Raw genomic sequence first — 27,288 nt, 5'->3', positions numbered from 1 at the left:
CATTTTTAAAAAGGTTATAAACTTAGGGTTATATAACCCTACATTCCTTCTTTTGCCCCCCAAAACATGAATAAAAAGCTATTAAATTTCTTTTTCTTCTTCTATAGGTCATAAGATCCCCCCCATACAGCAGCAGTGCTCTGACTTTCAGAATGCTAATCTCCTACGGGGCACCAATCTCAAGGTTCAATTCCTCTTTTTCACTCCTTTGGATCCTACTTGTGGGAAGCTGGTAAAAAAAAGTAGTGACCTTCAGACCTTTGGATTCAATACCTCTTTGGAAACCAAGTTAATTATCCATGGGTTCAGGTAAGAAAAGAGAGGTCAATAGGAGCTCCCCAAAAAATCTGCACTTAGATCCATTTGATATGAAGTAATTATTGTGTTCAACAGTAACACAAATGTACAATGGAAAAAGAGTAGAGAGAAGAGGGGATGGATTGACTGACCACCTGTTCGGATCCTCAAGATTTTAACAGTGCTTTATATATACTCACCTGTATATAATATCACTCGTTCCTGAACAATCACATATAACCTAAGCTTTCTGTACCTCAGTTTTCTCAGCTATAAAATGAGGATATGAGAATAGATAATTTCAAAGGTTTCTGTCATCTAACTATCTACTGACGTGATTTTCCAGTGATCTTTCAGGTTTGACTATATCACTACCACCACTATTGCCTTGCCTTTCCAACTCAGTAAACTTCAGTGGCTCCCTATTACCACCAAGAGCAAATATAAAATCTTTCTGTTTTACTTTTAAAGTCCTTCATAATCCAGTCCCTTTCTACCATCCCAGTCTTCTTATACTTTACTTCTTCCCTCTCCTCATTTTTATCTCCTCCCTTCCCTGGCTTACTTTCTCAACTAAAATACTTCCTTCTGGAGAAGACCTTTCCTGATTCTTCTTCTCTCACATCCCCCTACCAGTACCTCTGGAGTTACCCCCCATTTCCAGCCACTGAGAAGTGATGTATGTACATTGTCTGCATGCCATCTCTTCTATCAGACCAGCATGTGATCTCCTTTAGGGAAAGTATATATAGTACCTCTCCTAGTCAGTCAGTAAGTATTTATTAAGCATCTACTATGTGCCAGGCACTATGTTAAGCACTTTCTAGTCCCCAGGGATTAGCATAGTGCCTGGTACATGGTAGATGCTTAATAATTACATCATGCTTTTTAATGGCCATTTTTTCACTTTTTTTTAAGCCCTTACTTTCTGTCTTAGAATCAAAACTATTTATTGGTTCCAAGCAGAAGAAGAGTAAGGGCTATGCAATGAGGGTTAAGTGACTTCCAGGGTCGCATAGCTAGAAAATGTCTGTGGCCATATTTGAACCCAGGACCTCCCATTGCTGGCTCTGGCTCTTGATCCACTGAACCATTTGGCTACCTCTAAGGCTTTTTGTTTTTATATTATAGTCATTTTCGGAAATTTCACACCCTCTTTGTTAGCCTCCTTGTTTGCACTTGTCTCTAGGCCTGCCTTGTTTCACTCATGACCTTACAGAGAAGGCTTCTAACTCATCCCTGTCACATATAATGTTTGCTGATGGTTTACAGGAGGGAAGAGAGGAAGGGAGATATCTGGGAACTTTCATGTAACAAACAAACAAATTAATTAATTAATTAAAGAACTAAAACTAGATAATTGCATTATGACAATTAATGATGAATGCTTGATGAAGTTTTTGGAACAAAGGAGCCACTAAATATACAACAATTCTTGACTGAGTTGCTTCAGTTTTCTCCTTGGTTGGCATCCTGACCTCCACAGAGCCAACAATACATTTATTTAGCTTTTCCTACTTTCTCATGATTTATTATTTTTTTTAAAGATTTCCTGACCTAATGAAGCTTACAGTGTCCCTTTTTCAGTCCACTAATAGAGATTTACTGAGAATTAAATGCAACACGCCATAGTGGATTGGCAGCCAACCTTAAAACCAAAAAGATGTAGGTTCAATTCAGACATCAGACACATACTCATTACCTGACCTTAGGCAAAACACTTAACCTTTGTCTTCTAGACCACACTCTCTGAGAAAGAACTGTGGGAACAGAAACGCAAAAGAAAAACAACTGCTTGATCACATGGGGATATGATTAGGGATGTAGACTCTAAATGATCACCCTAATGCAAATATCAATAATATGGAAATAGGTCTTGATCAATGACGCATGTAAAACCCAGTGGAATTGCGTGTTGGCTATGGGAGGGGGGTGGGAGGAGGGGAGAGAAAAAGCATGAATCATGTAACCATGAAAACATTTTCTTAATTAATCAATTAAAAATAAAATAAAATAAAAATAGACCACTCTCTGAGACTACATATCACAAAGCAGGTGCTAGCCTGTATTGGTAGTGAGAATTTCCCCCTATAAACCTTCCCTAGGCCTGTGGTGGCAAACTTATGGCACACATGCCAGAGGGGGCACTGAGAGCCCTCTCTGTCAGCATGTGAATTGTTGTCCCAGCACAGAATTTGCCAAAGTTCATTACTAGAAAGCCAGAGGGACATAGGGCTGGGCTGCTCCCCATCTCCTCTCCTTGGGCTCTTGAGGACATCACCCACCCCTCTAAAAGGTTCGCCATCACTGCCCTAAGCTAGTGAAATCACAGGTCCAGGTCCTATTCCTACCTTATGTTTGGGGCCCTCGATTAGATATGCATTAGAAGGAGGAGATATAAAGAGTCCTAGATTTTGGAGCTGGAAGATATGACAGAGGCCATCAGGTCTAACTTGTCTTTTTACAGATGAGGAAGATAATGAGGCCCAGAGAAGGTATATGACTTAAAACTTAATACTGGAATAAAACTTGATCTCAGCTATCCAGAAGTTCTAGGTATATTTCCAGTCCACCTTTAGGAATAGTCCATCGTTGTTGTTCAGGCATTCAGTCATATCTGACTCTTTGTGACTCCATAGACCATACTGTCCATTGGGTTTTCTTGGCAGAGATACTGGAGTGTTTGCCACTTCCTTCTCCAGTGAATTAAGGCAAACAGAGGATAAATGACTTGCCTAGTATCACACAGCTAAGTATGTATCTGAGGTCAGATTTGAAGTCAGGTCTTCCTAACTCCAGGTCCAGTGCTCTATCCACTGAGTCACCTAAGTGCTTTCTAAAAATAGCCAATAGATCTAAGTAAAATTTTCCACCTATGCCTTGAAATAAAATTTAGGTGAATTGGGTGCTTGGTGGTATAGGTTTCTGATAGTTGCTAGGGCCAGTTATCAGAAATACACAGGTTTGGGAAGGCTAACAAGAGAGACTAACAGGATACCCCAAATAACGTAAACCAGGGTGCATTTATTTATTCATTTAACTATTTTATTTATTTTTTTTTAGAAAAATTTTCCATGGTTACATGATTCATATTTTTACTTTCCCCTTCACCGCCCCCTTTGCCCCCCAACCCCCCTAGCCAATGCACATTTCCACGGTAAACCAGGGTTTATTAAAGTAAGGGCAGGAAGGGAAGGGGATTGGGATAATCTGACTACTTAATATAACTAAACCTCCCACCAAAACTCAGTAGCTATCTTCACCAGGTTGTAACTGCTCTAACTGTACACTCTCTTTACCTAAAGATGCTGCAGTACCTCACTAGCCAAAATTTCCACCCCTTTGATGATAACTAGAGTAGGGAAAAGGCTAGATGGAAAGCAGGTTCAAGGGCTCAAAAGGGAGAGGTTCTCACTGACAGTTGGCTTCAGTAGTTTGGTGAGAGTCTCAGCAGATCAGGAGTATCAGGAAACACAAACAGGAACCAGATGGATAGCCACAAGGAAAGGGAGTAATGATCACACCCAGTCAGTCCACCTAAAGAGTTCAGACACACACTCAACCACTTCCGAGGAGATAAACTGCTCACAGGAGAAGTCCACACACTGACTCCCTCCAGAGAGAAAGATCAACTGCTCTCCCAGGAGAAAGATCACTCTCCAGAGTTCTGGAATCTTCCCTTTCTCTGCTTTTGCAGCAATTCCTGCTTTTCCTCAACTTCCCTCAATTTAACAGCCTCCTCCAGGACTTAATTTATTTATTATAAACCTTTACCTTTTGTCTTAGAATCAATATTAAGTATTGATTCCAAGGCAGAAGAGATGTAAGGGCTAGGCTTGCCCAGCATCACACAACTTGGATGTCTCTGAGGTCATATTTGAACCCAGGACCTCCCATCTCTAGCCCTGGCTTTCTATCCACCGAGCCACCTAACTACTCCCCTCTCCCTAGTTCCAGGATTTTAACTAGCAATTTTTGTACATAGGACAAGGGATAGGAAATGTACCTTCAGAGACTGCTAAGGGTGTAAGCCAGGAGGAACTCACGGAGGATGTGGCCATATAGGAAGGAAGTTAATCTGGTAGCTTCACATTTTAATTAATATCACCCTTGTTAACTATGTAGTAAATTCAGCTGTTATTATGTTACTGAAGGACTAGATGCTTAAATTGGGCTCTCTTCCTTGATCTGAGGCCTGTTCAACCTTATAATGCAATGAACCTTGTAATAGAAGTAAGCTTGGAAGGAAGGTTTCTTGTATTTCTTTTCATCACCTCCCGTAGGGCACTAGGAACCAAGCCATCATGGATTGACAAATTCATCCAGACTCTTCTGCGTGTGACAGATGCAAACGTGATTGCAGTGGACTGGGTTTATGGATCCACAGGTGTTTATTTCTCAGCTGTTGACAATGTGATAAAACTTGGTCTGGAGATCTCCCAGTTCATCAGCTATCTACTGGTAAGACCCAAAGAGAATGGCTTGTGTATAGGGCGAGGTGGAGGTGGAGAGGGCAGGAACTGGGACTGTTAACACTTCAGATGATGAAGCCTTCCTAGAGTTTGACCAAAGGGTCTTATCTCCAAGGGTTTGGACTAGCTGAGGAACTTCTTGGAGTCTGTGTTGAGTTGCTGTAGCCTGACTCAACTTGGCCAGCTCATTCTGGTTATCCCATTCCAGATGCTCGGGGTGTCAGAGTCCTCCATCCACATCATTGGGGTCAGCCTGGGAGCACACGTTGGGGGAATGGTAGGCTATTTCTATAAAGGCCAACTGGGAAGGATCACAGGTAATGTTCTATCTTGGCTTTGGGTTACTCGCTTGGTGTTTTGAAATAATCTCGTTAGACTTCATGCTCCTTAAAAACAGGGACTGTCTTTTACCTTTCTTTGTAATCTCAGTACTTAGCAAAGAACCTGACATACAGTAGGTGTCTGATAAATACTTGTTGACTGACTGACAGCACTACTAACAGCCCTGAGGTAAGGAGAAGGGATTATATCATACTGCTGATTTTCACCTACTAGTTCCTTTTCAAAATAATGTTATTCTACTATATGATGACATAAACCAATATGGCATAATAGATTAGAGGGCCAGTGTTGGGGTATGGAAGATCAAGGTTCTCATATCAGCTATGTAACCCTGAACAAATTATTTGATCTCTTGGTGTACCAAGAAACTTTCTAAGATTTTGAGTTTCAGAGAAGATGTTGATCTATATTGGTAAAGGAATTTTTCATGGAGAGCTTTCTACACTGAGATCAGGTTAAAAAAATACACACACATACATATATAGCATGTACACCATATACTTATATTATATATATGTACATACATATATTATTGTCGTTTAGTTGATTAGTCTTATCTGACTCTTCATGACCCCATTTGGGGTTTTCTTGGTGAAGACACTGGAATGGTTTGCCATTTCAAGTGCTGAGCCTGAAGTCAGGAGGACCTGAGTTCAAATCGGACTTCAGATGCTTCCTAGCTGTGTGACCCTGGGTAAGTCACTTAACCTTGCATGCCTCAGTTGCCTCATCTGTAAAATAAGCTAGAGAATAGCACTGTGGATAGAGTGTTAGACCTGAACTTAAGAAGACCTGGGTTCAAAACTGGACCCAGATACTTCCTAGCTGTGTGACCCTAGGCAAGCCACTTAATCCCAGTTGCCTAGCCTTAGAACTGATACTAAGAAAGAAGGTAAGGGTTAAAAAAAAAAAGAAAAAGAGCTGGAAAAGGAAATGGCAGTACTTCAGGATCTTTGCCAAGAAAATCCCAAGATGGGAGTCACAAAGAGTCAGACAAATACAAAATAACAACAACAGATATACATGCATAAGTATATGATAAATGTAAATATATATAACATGTATGAGAGTATATATGTGTAAATGTTATTATATGAAAAGCTGCAATTATTATTAGTATCACAAATCTCAAGTTGGAAGAGGCTTCAGAGGCCATGAGTCTAACACCCTCATTTTACATCTGAGGGAAACTGAGGCCCAGGGAGTTTTACTGACTTGCTTAAAATCCTACACATAGTAAGTGTTCAGGGTGGAATTTGAACCCAACTCCTATAAAGAACACTCCATAACCAGTGTTCTTCCTACTCCCTTAAACTTCCTCCCAACCCCTTTTCATGAATATTTGTGGTTGGGGAGATGGATGTGATAGAAAGAGGCCAGGATTTGGAGTCAGAAAACCTGCATTAGAATCAGGCCTCTTAAATGTGTGACTTCTGAAACCTGGGACTATTTAATCATACAAATATTTATGAAGTGCCTATAATGTTCAAGGCACCCTTGGACACTAGAGATGAAAAGTTCTGGTTTTTTTGTTTGTTTGTTTGTTTTATGACAAAGTTCTTGCCCTCAAAGCACTTACATTCTGTAGTCAAGTTCCTTAAACTCTTTAGACCTCAGTTTACTTATGAGTAAAATAATAGGGTTGGATAAAGTCACCTCCTTAAGCCTTTTTGCTCTAAATCCTTTGTCATTATAGTAGAAAGGGAAAGACTTGAGTCCTTAGGCCTGACACTAGCTACTTTTGTCACAATCTCTCTGAGTTTGTTTCTTTATAAAATGGAGAGATTGGTAGTACTTGGCACTCTATGTTCCAGGGCTATTGTGAGGAAATACTTTGCAAGCTTTACAGCATTAAATAATGTAGGACAATGCTATTATTATTCAGTGGTAGTTTAAGCCATTTCTAATTTTATAGAGAAAAAAGAGGAGTCAACAATAGCTCCAAATTAATTTTAATAAAAAGCAGGGGGAAGTATCTGCTGTAAATTTAATCCTAAACTAGTTCTTTCTCCCAAAAAATAATTAGAACTTTTTGAATGGGATATGAGACATTTGGCTTCTTTGGGGTGTGGTCCTATGGGACACTTCTCCAGGGTGGGGTGAAAAGGGAAGGAAGCATCTCCAAGACAGTGCTATTAATACCCTTTAAATCTTCAACCCTAGACAATATCCTAGTTCCCCCACCCCAGTTAAAGCAATCCTCTCAGCCAGCCTTAATGAGTCTTTATTAGAAGACTATAATCCTCAAGAAAGCAAAATTCTATTCCTTTCTTGGATTCAAAATGCATAGCTCTAGAAGTGACACTAACCCCGATTTCTAGATGGTTTTTCCTCTTGTGCCAGGAGAAGGTGTTTCTGAAATCAGTGTTTTTATTGGCAGGTCTGGATCCTGCAGGGCCAGAGTACACCAAGGCCAGCCTTGAAGAACGACTGGATCCCGGAGATGCCCTATTTGTGGAAGCCATTCACACAGATACAGACAGTAAGTTCTGGATTCTTTCCTTCTTTTTGTCTCAGATATAGTGGGGGGCAGGGGAGGGAAGCCCAGAAGACTTGAGCTCTGGCTATGACTTTGCCACTAAGTAAATCTGCCTGTCTGGGACAAATCACTCTATGGGTCTCAGTTTCCTCATCTGTCAAATGAAAGGGAGGGATAAGGTTGGAATAGATAATCTCTAAGGATTCCTCCAGCTTTAAAATTTCTTAAAACTTAAACATTCAGTGATTAGAGCATCACTGAAGCTAGTGATTTTATTTTTAGCTCTCAATGGGTAGGAATATTCTCATTCATAGACTGGAAATGTTTCTTTGGAATTCTTGATTTCTGACTCAGGCCCAAACCCTGTGCTGATAATCATAAGTGGGAGGGAAAAGGAGAGCATGTTTGTATAATCACTGCTTTTTTCCTCTTTGTGGGTTCTGTGGTTTGGGGGATTTCACCAACACAATAATAGCCTCCGTTGTTACTCTGAAAAAAACAAGCTTAGGTCTTGATTCTGGTGAAGAGAGGGTCATTTTTATCTTCCATAGTGAATTGTGGAGAGGCAGCATGCTATAGAGAAGAGTGGACTAGCCTTGGAATTCTGCTTCTGACACATTAAATATGTGACTTTGGGCAAGTCACTTAACCCCCATTGCTTAGTCCTTACCACTCTTCTGCCTTAGGATCAATACATGGTATTGATTCTAAGATAGAAGGTAAAGGTTTAAAAAATACTCATTCTCCACCACCCCCAAGGGCTCCCACCTCTCAGGTCCATATTTCAAAGCTCAATTCAACTCAAGAAGTATTTATTAAATGCCTACTGTGTACAAGGTACTAGAGGATACAAAGACAAAAATAATTGGATTTTGCCCTTGTGGAATTTATATTCTACTAGATATTAGCTGATAGCTCTCCCCAGGATACCTGAAAGAAGTCAGTTTCAGGACAGTATCCCAGAGTGCAAAGGAAGCAAAAGTCTGGGAGGCAAAGATAGTTACCCTGAAGATGAAGGCTCTCACTATTCTGGGCTCTTTCCCTCCACTTCTTTCACCTGCCTTGAATGCATTCAGAAGAGCATTGGAAAAGAATCTTCATACTGCTATTTCCAACCTGAATAATTTTGGGTGAAACATTCCCCTCTTTGAGTCCTGGAATTGCTATTATCCTTCATCTCTTCTTTTAATAATTTTCTTTGCTATTCTACATCTTTTTAATTTTCCAAATGAATTTTTTTTTATTTTATCAAATTTTATAAAGTAGACCTTTGATATTTTGATTGGGATAGCATTAATGGGGCAGCTAGGAGATGAAGTAGATGGAGTGATTGACCTGAAATCAGGAAGACTCATCTTCCCAAATTCAAATCTGGCCTCAGATTCTAGCTGTGTACCCCAGGCAAGCCATTTAACCCTGTTTACCTCAGTTCCACATTTGTCAAATGAGCTTGGAAAGGACATGGAAAACCACTCTAGTATTTGTGCCAAGAAAGTTCCCCTCAAGCTTCCTGCTCTGTAAAAATGAGGAGATTGGATGAGATGATCTTGGAGATCTCTTCTAGCTCTAAATGAAATTCCCTCCAGCTCCAAATCTATGTCCCAATGGCAATGGAAGCATTGAAATGTGGTCTGCTGACAAAAATGATACTACAGTGGGAAAAGTGCTAGATTTAAAGACAGGAGACTTGACTTCAAATGCTAGGAGCATATCACTTAACTTCTGGGCACCTCAGTTTCCTCATCTATAAAATTGGAAGTGGGAGATAAGTTGGGCCCTCTCACCTGGAAATGACTCAATGAGACAATGTGGAAATATATTCTAGTTGTCCTTCTGTGTGGGAATCACCAACATAAATGCATCTGATTCATAAACATTTCTTTAAAATTCAGAAAAGGAATAGGAAATAATAGACAAGGAAACTAGCATTTAGCAGCATGTCTTTTGCTTCCTCAATATGGAAATATCTGCCAGAGGGCTGGTAAAAGTTTTTATTTTTTTAATTTTTTTTTGTTAAATCCTTACCTTCTGTCTTAGAATCAGTGCTGTGGATTGGTTCCAAGGCAGAAGAATGGTAAAGGCTAGACAATAAAAGTTAAGTGATTTACCCAGGGTCACACAAGCTAGGAAGTGTTTGAGGATAGATTTGAGCCCAAGATGTCCCATCTCTAGGCTTGGCTCTCAGTGCACTGAGTCACATAACTACCCCCTGGTAAAAGTTTAACAGGCTCTTGAGGGGAAAAAGTGCAACATATTTTAAAGTTTAATCTGCATTGTTAACATTTTCTCCATCACTTATTTAAAAAAGAAGTTCTTATTGATATTTTCTGTTTCTTATCATCATAGTTATCCCAAGAAAGCTACCCTAATAACAAATTATATTTTTGAGAGAGTAAAAAAAATTCAGTGCAATGAATGAATACATTTTAAAATATCTGAAAACACGTGCAATATGTAACATCTGTGGACCTCCCACCTCCCCAAAGGGATAGGTTGGAATGGTGTCCTCTCATCTCTTCAGTCATGTACTGTTTGATTTTTATAATTTTATTACATTTACTTTTGACTTTTTGGTGTGTATGTGTTTTTTTCCTCCATTTACATGGTTGTGATCATTGTGGATATTGTTTTCTTGACTGCTTAATTCATTGTGTCAGTTCACAAAGATCTTCCATATTTCTCTGTATTTATCACACACATCATTTCTTACAGCATAGTAATATTCTATTATGTTCATGTATCAAAATTTGTTTAGTCATTCCCCAGTCAATGGGCACTTGTTTCCAATCCTTAGCTATTACAAAAAGTACTGCTATAAATATTTTGGTGTATATAAAGACTTTCCTCTTATCAGCGGCTTTCTAGCCCAAGAGTAGAGCTAGTAGTTTTCTATATATTTATTAGTTATTTATATATCTTGGATACCAAACTCTTATTACAGAAATTTAATGGAAAGATTTTTCCTTTTAGACCATTTCCCTTTTTAAAAATTAAAAAAAATTTAAATTAAAACTTTTTTATTCTAATAACAAATTTCCATATAAGTTTTCTGAAGTTATATGATCCAAATTGTCTTCCTCCCTTTTTCCCTCTCCCCTCCTTGAGCTGGCAAACAATTCAATTTTATTGTATTATATTGCAAAACATGTTTCCACATTATTCATTTTTGTAAGTGAATAATCTTATAAAGTCCAAACCCTAAAACACATACCCAAATAAACAAGTGATAAATCATATGCTTCCATTGCATTCTGACTCCAACAGTTCTTTCTCTGGAAATGGATCACATTGTCATAAGTTCCTCAGAATTGTCCTGGATCATTGTATTGCTGTTAGCAAAGTCTATCACATCTGATTATACCACAATATTGCTGTTACTGTATACAATTTATTTCCTAGTTCTGTTTATTTCATTCTGCATCAGTTCATGTAGGTCTTTCCAGCTCTTTCTGAAATCATCCTATTCATCATTCCTTAGAACACAATAGTTTTCCTTCACTGTCATATACCACAGTTTTTTCAGCCATTCCCTAATTGAAGGAAATCCCTTTAGTTTCCAATTCTTTGCCACCACAAAAAAAAATAACAGCTATGAATATTTTTGTACAAACAGGTCCCTTCCCATTTTTTAAAAAAAATTGTTTTTTGGGATATGGACCCAGCAGACTACTTCCCTTCTTATCCTATATGTATATTAATATTGTCTGTGCAAAAGCTTTTCAGTTTTAAGTAATCAGTTCTCTATTTTATCTTTGATAATTATCACCATTTCTTGTTTGGTTAAGTATATATCTCCTTTCCCATTGCTTTGATAAGCATATGATCTGTTTCTCTTCTAGCTTTTTTTAAATAGTAGAATGTTAAATATCAAGGGCATAAATACAATTAGAATGTATTGTGGAAGATGATGTTTAGCTAAACCTAATTTCTGACAGACTGCTGTTCAGTTTTCCCAGCAATTTTCATCAAATAAAGAGTTTTTTCCTAGGCATTTTATATTTTCCATTTTACCAAATATTGGGTTGTTGTGTGCTGTAGTTTCTGGTTCTCCTTCATCTAATCAAGTCTTTAAACTTTTATTTTAAATTTTATTTTATTTTTCCATATTGTTCATCTTTGTAAGGAAATATTCTTATAAAAACAAAACTCCAAATCATAAACTCAAATAAAACAAATGAAAAATAGTATGCTTTCATCTGCATTCTGACTCTAACAGTTCTTTCTCTGGAGATGGGATGGCATTCTTCATACTAAGTCCTTCACAATTGTCCTGGATCTTTGTATTGCTGATAGAAGCTAAGTCTATTACAGTTGATCATTCCACAATATTACTCTCACAATGTACAACCTTTTCCTGGTTCTGCTTATTTTACTCATGGACATCAGTCCATGAAGATCTTTCCAGCTCTTTCTGAAATCATCCTGTTCATCATTCCTTATAGCACAATAATATTCAATCACCATCATACACCATAATTTGTTCAGCTATGCCCCAATTGATGGACATTCCATCAATTTCCATTTCTTTGCCACACAAAAAGAGCAGCTATAAATATTTTTGTAAAAGTGGATCTTTTTTTTTTGTAAGCAACAAATTGTAGGGTTTCCCCCCTAATTCATCACTCTTTGTCATTTTATTGGATGGTTTATTTAATCCATCCACATTTTAAATTATGACGGGTTTATATTTTCCTCCATTTGTCACTAATATTGTTTTTTAAGTTATGATTCCCCTCCCCTTCTTCTGATATAAACATTTTAAATTATGACGGGTTTATATTTTCCTCCATTTGTCACTAATATTGATCCTTCAGTTATTTTACCTTAATTTTTTTTTGTTGATCCTTTTTCACTGGCTTTTTTTCCTCCTTCTTCTTGATCCTCTCCTCTCATTCATTTCCCCTTTCCCTTTGAGAATTTGTTTATTAGTTCCTTTTTCTCTCTTGCTTTTATCCAATTATATTCTTTTCTTTTTTCTTTCTCAAATAGATAAGTAGATTTTTCCTTCTTCTCTTCTTTTTTTTTTCTGTCCCTTTCTAAAAAGGATTTCTTTCACTGTTCATTATCTATCCTCTCCTTCTATCTATTCTAGACCCTCATTCTCTGACTCATTACTCCTATAATTTTCTCTGTATTCCTCATGCAGTCAAAATTTCCAAGGAATCTATTCCAGGTTCTCTCCTAGAGGCAATTTTCACCATTACCTTGTAGAGTTTGTCTTGAATATTGTCCTTTTCGATTGGACCTCACTCCTAGAATGATGCTAGTTACTTCAAGTGTCAAAGAGGATACTTCCCAATGGTAGAGCCCTTCCACAGTCATGTCCCAGATTATCCATCCCACCACTGACCTGTAGTCTCCTCTTGTTACCTTCTCCCCACCCATCCCTATTTTCCTCAGTTCTCAACTTCATGGGTCCATGCTCTTCCCCTCTCTCAGGTTCTAGTTGCTCCTAGGAGTTCCAACTTCCACCTTCCAGAGGTAGGACAAGTAGATTTTTTTAAGCACAAATTCCCCTGGCCATACCCAGCATAAGATCCCCATCTCTTTTCACAGATCATCTCTCTTCAACTTAAGAGTATTCATCCCACCACCAAAGCAAGATCCCCTTCATTCCCCAAACTTTCAATCTTCACTCTTCCTCCTCCTCCCCTGTAGGCCCCTGTCTTTCTGAGACATAAGGGCTACCTTTTCCTCATTGTTAGTGCTAGATCTGAAAAGAGGACATCACATAACCCTCCCTATTCCTCTGCTCCCTTCTCTCCATTCCATTTATTCTTCCATGTTGTAATATATTCTTACAGAACAACAAAACATTGATTCAATGGTAATTATGGTGTTGCCAGATTATATCCATAATTCCCCAGGCCCATGTCTTTATTGTTATTGCCACAAGATTTATTTCATTTCTTTCGTCTTGTGTACATTTAGAAAGAAGTTTCTTACTGGTCTCTCTGATGCTACTTTATTGATTCTGGCCGTGGCTGCAGTATGCATTCACTCCTCTTGTATTTTTTTTAAGCCCTTACTTTCTATCTTAGTAAAATTTTAAAGCAGAAAGGCAAAGGCTAGGCAAATGGGATTAAATGACTTGCCCAAGGTCACACAGCTAAGAAATTTCTGAGGCCAGGTAGAACCCAGGTCTTCTGGACTGCAGGCCTGGCACTCTATCTAATGTGTCACCTAGCTGTTCCCTCCTCTTATATTTTCTTTGGTTGTTTAACAAGCAAATAAACTCTTGGTTTTCAGTTTTTTTCTAAAACAAATGTTTCAAACACCTCTTTATTATTAAACATCATCTTTTTTATGTATAGTTAAGCCTGGACTTGCAGCATAGGCCACCTTGGGGTTCATCTTGAGCTCCATTGCTCTTCACAGCACACTATTCCATTCCATCCTACGTTTTCTGGGAGTACAAAATAGTCTTGTATGATTCAAATGTCCTTTCCTTTGTAGCTGAAGGTCTTTCACTATCTCAACTTCTGTATTTAGAAGGCTTCTCCTGATGGCGTACAGAACTTCTGGTTTCTGAATTTAATTGTTAAACTTAACCACCATGGAATTTGCAACTTTGAGTTTTTTCAGGAAGTGATCTGTGAATTTTTAAAATTGGCATTTTATTTTTTATGCTCAGAAGTTCTGGGTAGTTTTATTATTTCCTGCATTCTGATGTCAAGGGTTCTTTTTGTTGTTGTCATTCCACCATATTGTTTTTCTGTCATATTCCTTGAAGAGACCTGTGTTCTTTAGGTTGTGACTATACATCCTGTCTTTCATGTCATTGTGTTTTGCTTGTATGGTGAGCATATTTTCTTTTAATATTGTTGTTTTTTGCTTTTCTAAGGGAGCAAAGAGTCAGTAAGCTTCTCTTCAGTGGGTTTTTTTTAAAACCTTCTTTTGGATTCCAAGTGCCTTGACAATGGAGAGAGCTAAAGTTGCTCGATTTTTGGTGCATAATTTCTGTTTTGGAGATGTCTGAGAGAGCACGGGGATCAAGGAAAATATTTAATCTTCCATCTTGTTCCTCATGTGACCGTTCTATCACTGCCTTAAGTCTAGAGTCTAGACTCTAGATAATCAACAAAACAATACATCAAGCCCTGATTTGTAGCATCTGCCAATTTTTGTAAATGTAAATTTCTTGTAAATGTTCACTCTAAAAATTTAACAATCTGCTCTTATGAGCTAGTTCTCAAACATCTAACAAATCTATTAAAAATTACCAAAAAAAAAATTGAAGTTCTTTCAAGTATGAAACTCTGGCATATATTCATAGATCTAGAGCTAGAAGGGATCTGAAAGGCCATTTAGGCCAGTCTATCCATGTTATAGATAAGGAAATGAAGGATGACTTGTCCAAGGTCATACAGGTCAGAGGCAGGATTGGGATCCAAGTCTTCAGTCTCTAAAACCAATGCTTTTTCTACTCTCCCAAAATGTCTCACATATAACCTGTTCTGCATAGTTTGAAATCTGACATTAGATTCAGTTAAAGTTTGTTCTACAACTCTCAGGGGAAACTGAAGCTACTTTGGGCCCTGGAGAAAGAGGCTAATATATATTTTTATTTCTTTCAGATTTAGGTATCCGGATTCCAGTAGGACATGTGGACTATTTTGTCAATGGCGGCCAAGACCAGCCAGGGTGTCCTTCATTTATTCATGCAGGTATACTGGCATCTAACATCATAGATTAAGAAACAGAAGGAATGTCAGGCTATTGAGTCCAACTCCCCTATTTTATAGATGTGGAAACTGAGATCCAGGAAAGCTAAACAACTGACCCAACATCACACAAGTGGTGAGAATTAGAAGTGGGATTAGAAGCTGCATACTCTGATTCCAGAGAGTACTTTCAACTGTCAGGCAGCTATGGAAAGGAGGTCCTTATTTTTCCCTTAATTCAGGAAATAACTGACAAGGAGTATTGCTCTTTGGAATAAAGTCCTTAGACCACAAGAGCCTGTGGCTATAATTTCCCTTGAAATTGTCTCATTCTTAGGACGATATTCTGAACAAGAAAGAGCATAGAGGATTTTGAACAGGTGACTGTGAGCCCCAGGGCCCTGGTAAATGTTTTTGAGACTGGGCTGTATAATCCAGAGTGTCCACGCCAATTTTTAACAACCCCAACCAATCTTTAATCACCTAAGCCAGCATTGCCTCCCTCCTCTAGGGCCTTGACTTCTGGCCAAGACCTCCACACAGCAGAGTAGAACTTCTCAGTTGCCTGACAGCTGGTGGGGAAGGGTGGGAAGGGTGGGGTGGGGAAGTGAGAAATATTTATGTGGATGACTAAGGTGAACATAAAAATGTACTCTAAGGGGAGACTCGAGGACATTTTAGAGGGCAACAAAATGGAGTCATTTTAAGAAAGTGACATAGAATTTCCAACAAGATGGGCAGACGGCTACTTGCCTCTTAGCACTTTCTCCAAGAAGTAGAACAGTTCAGAAGGCGAGATCACAGTGGATAGAGTGGCCAGTCTAGAGTCAGGAGGGACCTGGGTTCAAATTTGACCTCAGACATGTTCTAGCTGTAGGACCTGGGGAAAATCACTTAACCCCAAATGCCTAGCCCTTTCTGCTCTTTTGCCTTGGAAATAATAGTACTAATTCTAGGGCAGAAGGAAGATCTAAAAGATCTTTTTTAAAAAAAGATCCTATTCGATCTTTGAAAGGATCCTAAGATGTAAGTGTTATTATTCTCCAGAGTTTACAATTGAGGAAACTAGGGCAAATAGGCAAACAGGCCAAGTGACTTGCCCAGGGTCAAACAGTTAATAATTATCAGAGGCTAGATTTGAGCTTAAGTCTTCTTGACTCCAGATCCAGTGCTTTATAGTCAGGCAGTGATGTAGTGGAAAGAACATAAATTCAGGATCAGGAGAATGAGATTTTGTCCCAGCTCTTATACTAACTGATTATTTGACTTTGGATAAATTCATTTCTCCAGACTCAAGACTTCTTTCCCTTTAGTCATTTATGCTGCTCCTCTGCCTGTCCCATCTCTTTTTGGGGCAGCTAGATAGTAGAGTGGATAGAGCTCTGACTTTGGAGTGAGGAGGACCTGAATTCAAATCTAACCTTAGACACTTCCTAACTGTGTGACCCAGGGAAAGTTATTTGACCCTGTTGTCCTCAGTTTCCTCCTCTGTAAAATGATTTGGAGAAGAAAATGGCAAACCACTCCATCTTTGTCAAGAAAACCCAAAATGGGGTCACAAAGGTTCAGACTCAACTAAACAATGCTGCCTTTTCATGCTCCATCTTTTAACCTTAGCTACCTGGACCTCAGTTTCTCCCTCTGTAGAATGGAAAAGAAAACTGTTATTTAGGCTACTTGCATGGTGTAGTGATAAGAGGATACCTGAGTTTATTTTGGGGCAAATCTCCCAGCCTCTTCATATCTGAGCTCCATGGTCTGATTGGTGAGAGTGCTTGAAGGGGATGATTTCCTAGGACCCTTTCAACTCTAGGATCCTGGAGGTGAGAGTGAATGTCTCATTTTCACTTTCCATGAAAACTTCTTTCAGGGTTTATCAAATTTGCTCTCTCTGTAAAAGGAGAGGTAGCCTGACCTAGGAGATAAGAAGCAGGCTTCCAAATGGGGATGATCTGGTTCAATTCTTACCTTTTGCTAGATCACCTCACCTCTCTGGGCTCTAGGCACCTCTCAAAACTATAAATGGGGGGGGGCAGCTGGGTAGCTCAGTGGATTGAGAGTCAGGCCTAGAGATGGGAGGTCCTGGGTTCAAATCTGGCCTCAGACACCTCCCAGCTCTGTGATTCTGGGCAAGTCACTTAAACTCCATTGCCTAACCCTTACCACTCTTCTGCCTTAGAACCAGTATTGGTTCTAAGGCAGAAGGTAAGGGTTTTAGAAAAACAAAACAAAACAAAACAAAAAATACCTAAAAATGGCTGAGAAGGCATATATGGGTGGAAGAAGTTCCTCACCCTGAGTTCCCAGGATACTCCCAATCTTCCCCTGTCCACCTCCCTATTCCCAAAGAAGACACAATGAGCTACAAAGTAGAAAACCAGTGGATGGCCTTCTCCAATGGAAGCATGAAGATTAGAATTCAAAGACTTCTATCACGTTAGGCAGTGGATAGAGTACAGGCCTGGATTCAGGAAGATATGAATTCAAATCTAACCTCAAACACTTCCTAGCTCTATGACCCTAGGCAAGTCACTTAACCTCTGCTTGCGTCAGTTTCCTCAACTGCAAAACGGAGATAACAGCACGTACTGCACAGAGGGGTTGTTGTGAGAATTCAGTGAGATAATGTGTAAAGTGCTTAGTACGTGCCCAGCACAACATAAGGGTTCTATAATTGTATATTCCCTCCCTCCTTTCCCTCTGGGAATCTACCTCTGAATACTGTTTGTTTTGGAGTGGGAATCAGTCTCCAATTGAGCAGCTGCTTCTCCAGTATGAAGGGGGAAAGGGAGGAGGAAATCAAATCCATTCCAAGCCATGTATCAGTTAACATTCAAAGTAGTGTTTTCAGTGGGACAGTCCCGAGGACTTACAGTCTGCCAATTTAGAGGTGAAGAGGAGTTACTGGCAGTCAGTGGAGAGGGGGGAATTTCCATCTGGGGCCTCACTTTTACATTTCTGTTTAGGTTATAACTATCTGATTTGTGACCACATGAGAGCTGTTCATCTCTACCTCAGTGCCTTGGAGAATTCCTGTCCACTGATGGCCTTTCCTTGCACAAGCTTCAAGGATTTCCGTGCAGGAAAATGTCTGGATTGCTCTTTTCCTTTTCAGCATTCCTGTCCCAGAATCGGTAAAGTCTTCATCTTTGCAATGCTAGGAATTGCCCTAAGTTTAAGTCCTGATTTTTTGTGGTCAAGAAAAATCTTTTCCCTAAAGGAAAACAGGAAGCAGCTGATGAAATTCTAAACTAATTCTAATTTGTAGAGTTGTATTCTGCGTTCAGCTCCCTGCCATCCGCTGATTTATCGATTCATTCATTTACTTATTCATTTATTCTGCAACTATCACATGATAGTTGTTGGAATGTGATAACATCTGAATGATATTTTCACTTCGAATTTTGCCAAATTTGAAATCAGAGAATCTAGTTTCAAATCCTGGCTTCTTCTTATTTATTTTGTGACTTACTTATTTCTACTTACTTATTTTGTGACTTTAAAAAAGTAACCTTTATCTTCCATCTTAGAATCAATACTGCATGTTGGCTCCAAGTCAGAAGAAGGGTAAGGGGTAAGCAATGGAGGTTAAGTGATTTGTCTAACATCACACCGCTGAGAAGTGTCAGCGGCCAGATATGAACCCAGGACCTCCTGTCTCTACTCCTAGCTTGCTATCCACTGAGCAACCTAGCTGTCCCACCCCATCTATGCAATAAAAAGGCACCTTAAAGGAGAAGAAACTAGTCATTTCAAGACCTGAAAAGGCCCCACGAAGATGGTAGCATTTGAACTGAGTCTTGAAGGCAGGGAAGAGGTGAAGATGAGGAGTGATTGTGTTCAGGCATGGGGGACAGTCAGTACAAAGATGAGGAAGTAGGAGATGGAGCTTTGTGTGAGAAACAGTCAGTAGGACTAAACTGGAGGGGAATAATATACAAGAATACAGGAAGGAATTAGGTTGTGAAGTACTTTAAAAGTGGAAAAAGTTTATATTTGATTCTAGCAATAATCGGGAATCATTAGAGTTTATAGAATAAAAGGGTAACATGATCAGATGCATTTTGGCATCTAAGTGTAGGATGGATTGGAGTGGGGAGAGATTTGAGATAAGAAGCTACATTAGAGAGCTGTTTCAATAGTCTAGGCAAAAAGGTGATAAAGGCCAGCCAGAGCAGTTGTTACGTGAGTGGTGAGAAAATGTTCTATTCAAGAAACGTAATAGGAAAAAAAATTATGAAATTTGGCTGTTTATGTGGGATAAGTGAGAGTGAAAATGACAATGAGGATGTGAACCTGGGTAACTGCAAGGATGGTGGTTTCCTTAACATAAAAGTTCAGAAGAGGGGTAGGTTTTGGGGAGGGGAAACAGCGAATTCTATTTTGGACTTGGGTTTGAGATGTCTAACTGACATCCATTTCAAAATGTTCAGTAGACAATGGGTGAGGTGGCCCTGGAGCTGGAGAGAGAGACTAGACCTGGCCATTTAGATCTGGGAAATATCTATATAGGCATAAAAACTGAATGCAGGAGGGTTGGTGAAAAAGTATAGAAAGAAAAGAGAAGAAAGCCCCCAAGATGGAGCTTTGACGGATAGGTACAGTTAGTGTACGTGACCTGGATGAAGGTACATCAACATAGACTGAGAAGGAAGGGCCATACAAGTAAGAAGAGGAACAAAGAGGAGTATCTCCAAAACCCCAAGAGGAGGGAGTATCCAGCAGGTGATTAACAATGTTAAAGACACACAGAGTCTAAGAAATGAGAAATGATCATTATATTTGATCATCGGTAACTTTGGTTTGGAAGAAGAAGTTTTATTTGAATGACGAAGCCAGAAACCAGATTGCAGAGGGTTTAGAATTGAGTGAGGAGAGAAGAAAGTAGAGGTGAGTTAAGAAGAAAGGATATGAACAGGAAAGGTCAGATCAAGTGAAGGTTTTTAAAGAGGATGAAGACTTCAGAGTATTTGTAGACAGCAAGATAGGAATCCAAATATTGGAAGAGATTAAAAATGAAAGAGAGAGACACAGAGACAGACCGAAAGACAGACAGACAGACAGAGAGAAAGAAAGCAGGTGTGATAGTGAGCAATCTTTTGGAGAAGGCAGGAGGGGTTAGGATCAACGGTTGATCTTAGCAAGAAGGGCTTACCTTTTCATCCAAGAATTAAGTGAAGGAGAAGTTAATGTAGGGATGATATCAGATGGATATAAAATAAGTAGAAAAGAGGGGGGTTACCCCAAATGACCACAGTTTTTTCTCTTGCATTTAAAGAGCCTTAGCTGAAAGAATGGGTGAAGGGGTTCCATGGGAGCCTAAGGAGAGAAAAAAAGATTTGAAACAGCCACTATGGTGAGTTGGAAAGAGAATCAATTAGGAAGGAATGGTATTGTCTTCCCTAAGTGAAGATAAAGTAGATTTGTGGTGCCCCAAGTCAGTATATTTTTGTGACTTTCTCCAGCACCATTTAATAGCCTATGAGTAGGAACAAAGAGGGTAGATAGAGGAGCTAATCCAGGCTTCACACAGATAAGATGAGGATATTAAAGGATTCAAGAATAGAACATAGTGAAGAATTGAATTAGTTCAGCAAAGGGATGAATGCACAGTGGTGGTCTTGATACTATTCAAGAGACCAGGAAGCTGTCAATCACAATGCAGTTGTTTATAGAGAGAGAAAGAGGGAAAAGTCCCTCACATCCTTGCCCTGCTACCTACTCCACTGGCCGCCCCCCTCTCTAACTCCCACAGAATTCAGTTAGAGCACTCTCTTGTCAATTAGAGGTTCTAATTCATATAACCACACAGATTCTGTTGGAACACTCTGTTCAGGGTTTGGTTAGAGGTTCTAATCTGCATAGCTGATAGATATATATGGTACATGGGGTAAGGTTTACAGAAACTGGGAGAAAGAAACAAACTTATTAATATTTTAAAATATCAACTTGAAAGATACATCCCACAATTCCAAAAATACTTTGTGTAGTATAGTAAAGGCATATGTTGTTTCTGTTCCACTCAGGTCAAAGGTATTGAACAGGCCTTTGTATTCTGAATGCAGTGAGGTAATTCAAGGAGAGACTAATTTTACTGGGGTCCTAGTGTAAGAGGGAGATTTTAGGTATTTGTAGATATGTATTTAAATGTGGTCGCCAGGAATCAACAATTCAGATTGATTCCATAATTAAAATAGACCCAAATCAGGATTCAGTTTAAGGTAGTTTATTTACAATTAGGAAGGTAAAAGGTAGGTAAATAGAGAGAGGGAGAGGCCAGTCCAGGCCTGGAGAGGCCTGGACGGAGAGAGAGGGTTAAAAGGCTAATTAAACTAGATTACAAGCCACAAGACCTTAGAAATCAGAGAGGCTATAAGCCTACTCAAGGCAGAGTTTGGAAATGCCAAGGTAGGCCAAGGAAGTCAGCCTAACTTACCCACGTGACAATTCAGAGTGGAAGCATTCTGAGGTCTCAGCGGAGAACCTTCAGCACCAAGTCCAAAGCGGGAACCTTTTTTACCAGGTTGTAACTCACATACTTATTATTGGGTCCACCTCTAATTCAAGTGGACCAATGGCAGCCTCTACACTGATTTGGACTGCCCAAAGGGCAATCCCTTGTTCTTGATTTGATACTTATTGTCACGTGTGATTAACTATCTCCACTCCCCTTTGAGGGAGGTGGGGATGATATAATCTAGATGCCTAGGGTAAGTAGATTTTTTGACTATGAATGGGCTAGAGTTAATTTCATTTACACACTAGGCATATTCATTTTGGATATATTCATAATATTACCTTGGGAATAACACACTAATTTCTGACTCCACACAGGATGGATATTGTTGGGGGAAGCAAATGCTGCCAGAGTAGGGGCAATTGCCTAGAAAATACTGAGAGGCAGAGGAATTAGGTATTACTGTGAGAATAAAGAATAAGTTTGGGAGTCATAAGGCATAAAGATGCAGTGAGAGAAGAGAGCCCAATTCCAGTTACATTATGATTAGATAAAGAAATTTCATAGTTCTTGAACATGGGAAGTGGAAAACTTTTGGGTGATAGCATGGTCAAGGGTGTGATTGACCTGTGAGCACATAGCAGAGCTTGAGGAGGAGGTCATGGAGTTGAGTAGACTGAGGAACTGGGAAGTTAGTATATTTGAGGGCACATCAATATATTCTCAAAATCCTATAGTATGAGGACAGCACTTGGGCTAGAGATGGAGGCTGTGAGCAAAGCACTGAACTTACTGTGAAAGAAAAGAAAAATGTCCTAAGAGTCAGGAGATAAAGGCTTCCTGGATCTAGAGTAGGTGATAAATTTATGTAAACATCAAGGGAGATGCTTCATGAAGATGGTAGAGTATTCCAACTCCTTCAATGAGACCAGTGAGTTGAGGAGCATGAAAGGAGATGTGTTCAGTAATGGAGAGGGTAGTTCAGAAGGCAGGGATTTGGAAGGAACCAGTCTTTGTGAATGCCAGAAGAGGAAAGAAACATGAGAGGCACTGTGCTGAACGCTTTACAAATATTATCTCATGTGAGCCTCATGACAGTCCAATGAAGTAGGCGCTACTATCCCCATTTTATAGTTGAGGTAACTGAGGTAGGCAGAGGATAAGAGACTTGCTCATAATCAAACAGCTGAGTCCAGTATTGAACTCTAGTCTTTATGATTCCAGATTCAGTGCTCTATCCACTGTGCCACCTAGTTGCCTCCATGGAAGAGGAAGGCAGAGTTAAAATAGGACCATATGGATTGAGGTGGATGCAAATAGGGGAAGGGACAGCCTAGTTGGGGAAGAAGGCTTGTTTTTTCCAAAGATAGAGGTATAATATCTCTGAGATGGGGGGGGGGGAACACTGGAAGGGATTATACTAGATGGAAAATGCATCTAAGACAAGCATCAGAGGTTGGGAGGAGGTCTGCTCATGAAGGCAACTGCTTAGTAGGTTCAAGATCTGCCTGGCCAATCCTCAAAGTCTCCTTATAGCTTCTGACTCTGGAGATATGAGATAGTGTTATCTTAGGGCATGTTATGTTAGGGCAGTGATAGTGAACCTTTTGGAGACCCTGTGCCATGCTCCCCTGGACCCTCCCCTCCTCTCCCTTATCTCAGATGGGGAAGGGAGTAAGTGCTCCCATTGGACTGCTGGACAGAGGGGCAGGTGAAGTGATAAAATGTTCTCAGGTTTAGGATTAGGGTTAGAAATGAATTTAGGTTTAGGATTAGAAATGACTTTAGGGTTAGAAATGATTTTAGGGTTAGGATTAGGGTTGGAAATGAATTTAGTGTTAGAGTTAAAACTGAATTTAGGGTTAGGGTTAGAAATAAATTCAGGGCTAGGATTAGAATTTAGTGTAAGAGTTAGAACTGAATTTAAGGTTAGGGTTAGAAATGAATTTAGGATTAGGGTTAGGGAGGGGACTGAGTGATCTACTCCCCTCCAGCTCTGTTGCCTGTGACCTGCTCAAATTGTTCCAGACAGGGGAAGGGATTAAGTGCTCCCATTGGGCTGCTGGGCAGAGGGGCGTGTCAAGTAAAAAAAAAAATGCCCTCAGGTCTATTGAGAGGGGAAAGGGAACAGCTCCACCAGAGTCCCTCTGCCTTTTTAGTAATGAACCCTGGAGGTGACATGCCCACAGAGAGGTCTTTGTGTGCCTTTTCTGGCATGTGTGTTATAGGCTTGCCATCATGGTCCTAGGACATCTGGAAGATTGGTCAAAGAGAAAACATGGTGCAGACCTGGCAGTGTTGGATGAACATACACAATTACTTGAAGGGTCTAAGATTTTCTTAGTTTGGAAACTCTCCACTGATACAAATCTCATACCACCTATGACGATAAATTCTAGGAAATTGCTTGAGTTTCCCAGTGACTTCCCTGAGAATTACCCTGGTATTAAAAGTCAGAAACAGGATTTGAATCCCAGATTTTTAGACTCCAAGCAGCCATACTATTTGTTACAAATAGTAACAAAATTGCTAAATAGTACATAAGGATCCTTGTGGGCCACATGTTGATTTAGAAAACCACAAATTGAGGGGGCAGCTGGGTGGCTCAGTAGATTGAGAGTCAGGCCCAAAGACTGGAGGTCCTGAGTTTGAATCTATCCTCAGACACTACCTAGCTGTGTGACCCTGGGTAAATCACTTGACCCTCATTGCCTAGCCCTTACTACTCTTCTTTCTTAGAACCAATACACAGTATTGATTCTAAGATAGAAGGTAAGGGTTTTAATGAACATTACCTATGTTTTATAGTATTTTTATTTATTTTGTTAAATATTTCCCAATTAAAAAATATTTTAAACTCTTACCTTCCACCTTAGAATCATGTATTGGTTCTAAGGAAGAAGAGTAGTAAGAGCTAGGCAAAGGGGTTAAGTAAGGGTCATAAAGCTAGGAAGTGTCTGAAGTCAGATTTGAACCCAGGACCTCCAATATCTAAGTCTCACTCTCAATCTATTGAGCTAACTCACTGTCCTCTTCCCAATTACATTTTAATTTGATTCAGGACACACTCTGGAGTGCTGCTGTCAATATGGGGCCATGTATCTAACACCTCCACACTATCCCAGACTACCTTTCTGATGTGTGTATTTCCAGACCAAGGAGTCCATGAGAAACACACTCCTCTGTCAAGGTGACACCTAAGACTTCCTAATATAACTACAATGGCCAAGACCCCTGCCTTGAGAAGAAATTTGTTTTGCAGAAGCTTATCAACATTTTAAAGATAAAACAAAACTTCTTATCTGCAAAGTCAAATCAAATCATATTTTTTACTACCAGCCACAGAGATCAATATTTTCTCTAAATAAATATGACTGTTGTCTGGGTTTTTTTGATGATGATGAAGAAAATCCAGAATACCTTTTGCTTCTTGACTGGGCCTTCTCAGCCTCAGCTGTTTCTCTTTCTTTTTTCTAGGTTTACTAGAAAAAGGAGGTCTCAATATGGAAGAACCTCCCAAAGAAGTGAAAGTCTACCTCATGACCACTCCCAAGGCTCCATACTGTCGTGAGTAGCAATGTCCTCTTCTCCCAAATAAAATCAAACAACAAAAATCAAAAGGAGAGGAGGTAGCCGGGTAGCTCAGTGGATTGAGATCCAGGCCTAGAGACAGGAGATCGTGGGTTCAGATCTGACCTCAGACACTTCCTAACTGTGTGACCCTGGGCAAGTCACTTAACTCTCATTGCATAGCCCTTACTGTTCTTTTGCCTTTGAACCAATTGAACACAGTATTGATTCTAAAATGGAAGGTAAGGGTTTAAAATAAAATAAAAAGGAGAAAAAATGTACCTTTCAGAATCCTAATATTATTATATTGCTCAGCCATCCCATGAGCAACTAATGTTTTTTGAATTGTTTAGATTTGACTTCATTTGTCTGAAAAGTATTTTATAATTGTGAATTGCTGGGATTTGTTGGTAATATAAAAAATATTGATGATTTGTGTAGGATTATTTTATATGCTCCAACTTTGCTGAAGTTGTTACTTATTTCAACTAATTTTTAGTTGAATTTCTAGGATCAGAATCCTAATATTGAAAGTAGCCTAGCAGTAAGGAAAGAAAATAGGATTTGGGGTCAAAATACAAGTCTTGGCTCTGTCCATTAAGCAATGCCATATGAGGACTGACTCGGGAGTCATAGGACTTGCATTCACATCTCCCTTCTGCTGTTGACTACTTCTGTGATTTGGGCAAGCCATTCCCTCTCTCCTGGTCTCAGTTTCCTCATCTAGATGACCTTTAAAGTCTCTTTCAGATCTAAATCTATGATTGTATGATAATATAAGGGAGTTATGGAAGTAGATGTTTAAAGTCAAGACCATAGCTCATGCTCTTTCCAGACATCTCTCTTCCCTCCTGTACTGGGGGAGAATCAAGTTCTGTGACAGGTGACAGACCTTTTCTCTTCATATTAGATTGTGCCTTGATGGACAGATATGAGACAAGGTACAAATCTTTATAGATAAAGTTTGAGAATTGGCCCTCACTAGGTGTTACTTACTGACCAATGGAGGCTTTAAGCCTTCTTTCTAATACATGACTCCACTTACCACAAAATAAATGTCTATAAGCCATAATAAAATAACAGTAAGCATTTATTGAGCACCTACTAGGTACCAAGCATTGTACTAAGTGCTGGGGATACAAAAAGAGGCAAAAGAAAGTCCCTGCCCTCAATGGGGGAAATAACATGCAAACAAATATATGCAAAGTGGCTATACATAGGATAAATAAGAAATCATTAATCGAGGGAAGGCAGTAGAATTAACACAACTGTGGAGTCAGGATATAGGTTCAAATTTTACCTCTGGTGCTAATGCCCTGTGTGTTCTTGGGCAGGTCACTAAATTTCCTGGGTCTAGTTTCCCTCAGCTGAAAACGATGGAATGGAAGAGATGAGCATTGAGGCACCTTCCAGATCCAGATCTTGGATGCTCTGCCTTTATTCAAGAGTGCCTCTTTTTGTAGCCTCCCTGGGTCTTGTTCCTTCCAGAAGCTTTGCATCTTCTCTACCCCTAGCCCAGCTCCAGATGTATTGCTGCTACCTTTTCGTGATGCAAATAGAAAGTTGAGTCTCCCTAACCTTCCCCAACAGTCTCACTTTCCTAAGTGCCCTGCTATGTTTTGCTTTCCTAGTCTACTACACCCTCGTGGAGTTTCATTTAAAGACGGTGAGAAACAAGAACACCAACATTGAAGTTGCATTGCATAGCAGTAATGCCACAACTCCCATTAAGATCACCATGTAAGTAACCTGTGTGCCTGACCCCTCCTCCCATGGGAACTTCCTTCCTTTTTCTTCTGGATTTGTGGTCTTGCCCGATTAGGTCAAGAATTGTGTCCCCTTTTTCAGTGTGTCCCTAGTGCCTCGAAGAGTCCCTGGCATATAATAGGTGTTAAATGCTTTTCAATTTTTTTCCATTCATTCATTCCTGGCATCTGAGGCTAGAAATAGGGATTGTGGGGCATCAGTGCACTTTTCTTACTAAACACCTGGATGGGTAGCAAGAGT

General features: G+C 39.6%; 1 protein-coding gene across 1 annotated transcript in view; it reads left to right on the top strand.

The window, feature by feature from the left end:
• Positions 1-27,025, top strand: part of PLA1A (phospholipase A1 member A) — a 41,591-nt gene extending 14,566 nt beyond the window's left edge. The window contains exons 2-9 of the mRNA XM_044670081.1: positions 108-309; positions 4,581-4,758; positions 4,978-5,086; positions 7,492-7,593; positions 15,168-15,257; positions 18,221-18,388; positions 25,189-25,278; positions 26,913-27,025. Coding sequence (XP_044526016.1) covers positions 108-309; positions 4,581-4,758; positions 4,978-5,086; positions 7,492-7,593; positions 15,168-15,257; positions 18,221-18,388; positions 25,189-25,278; positions 26,913-27,025 — 1,052 coding nt within the window. The remainder of the gene's footprint in view (positions 1-107; positions 310-4,580; positions 4,759-4,977; positions 5,087-7,491; positions 7,594-15,167; positions 15,258-18,220; positions 18,389-25,188; positions 25,279-26,912) is intronic.
• The last annotated feature ends 263 nt before the right edge of the window (positions 27,026-27,288 follow it).

This window comes from Gracilinanus agilis, chromosome 3, assembly GCF_016433145.1.
Source record: "Gracilinanus agilis isolate LMUSP501 chromosome 3, AgileGrace, whole genome shotgun sequence".
NCBI lineage: Eukaryota > Metazoa > Chordata > Mammalia > Didelphimorphia > Didelphidae > Gracilinanus > Gracilinanus agilis.
The sequence above is the reverse complement of the archived record's forward strand: the minus strand, read 5'-3'. Positions and strand labels throughout refer to the sequence as shown.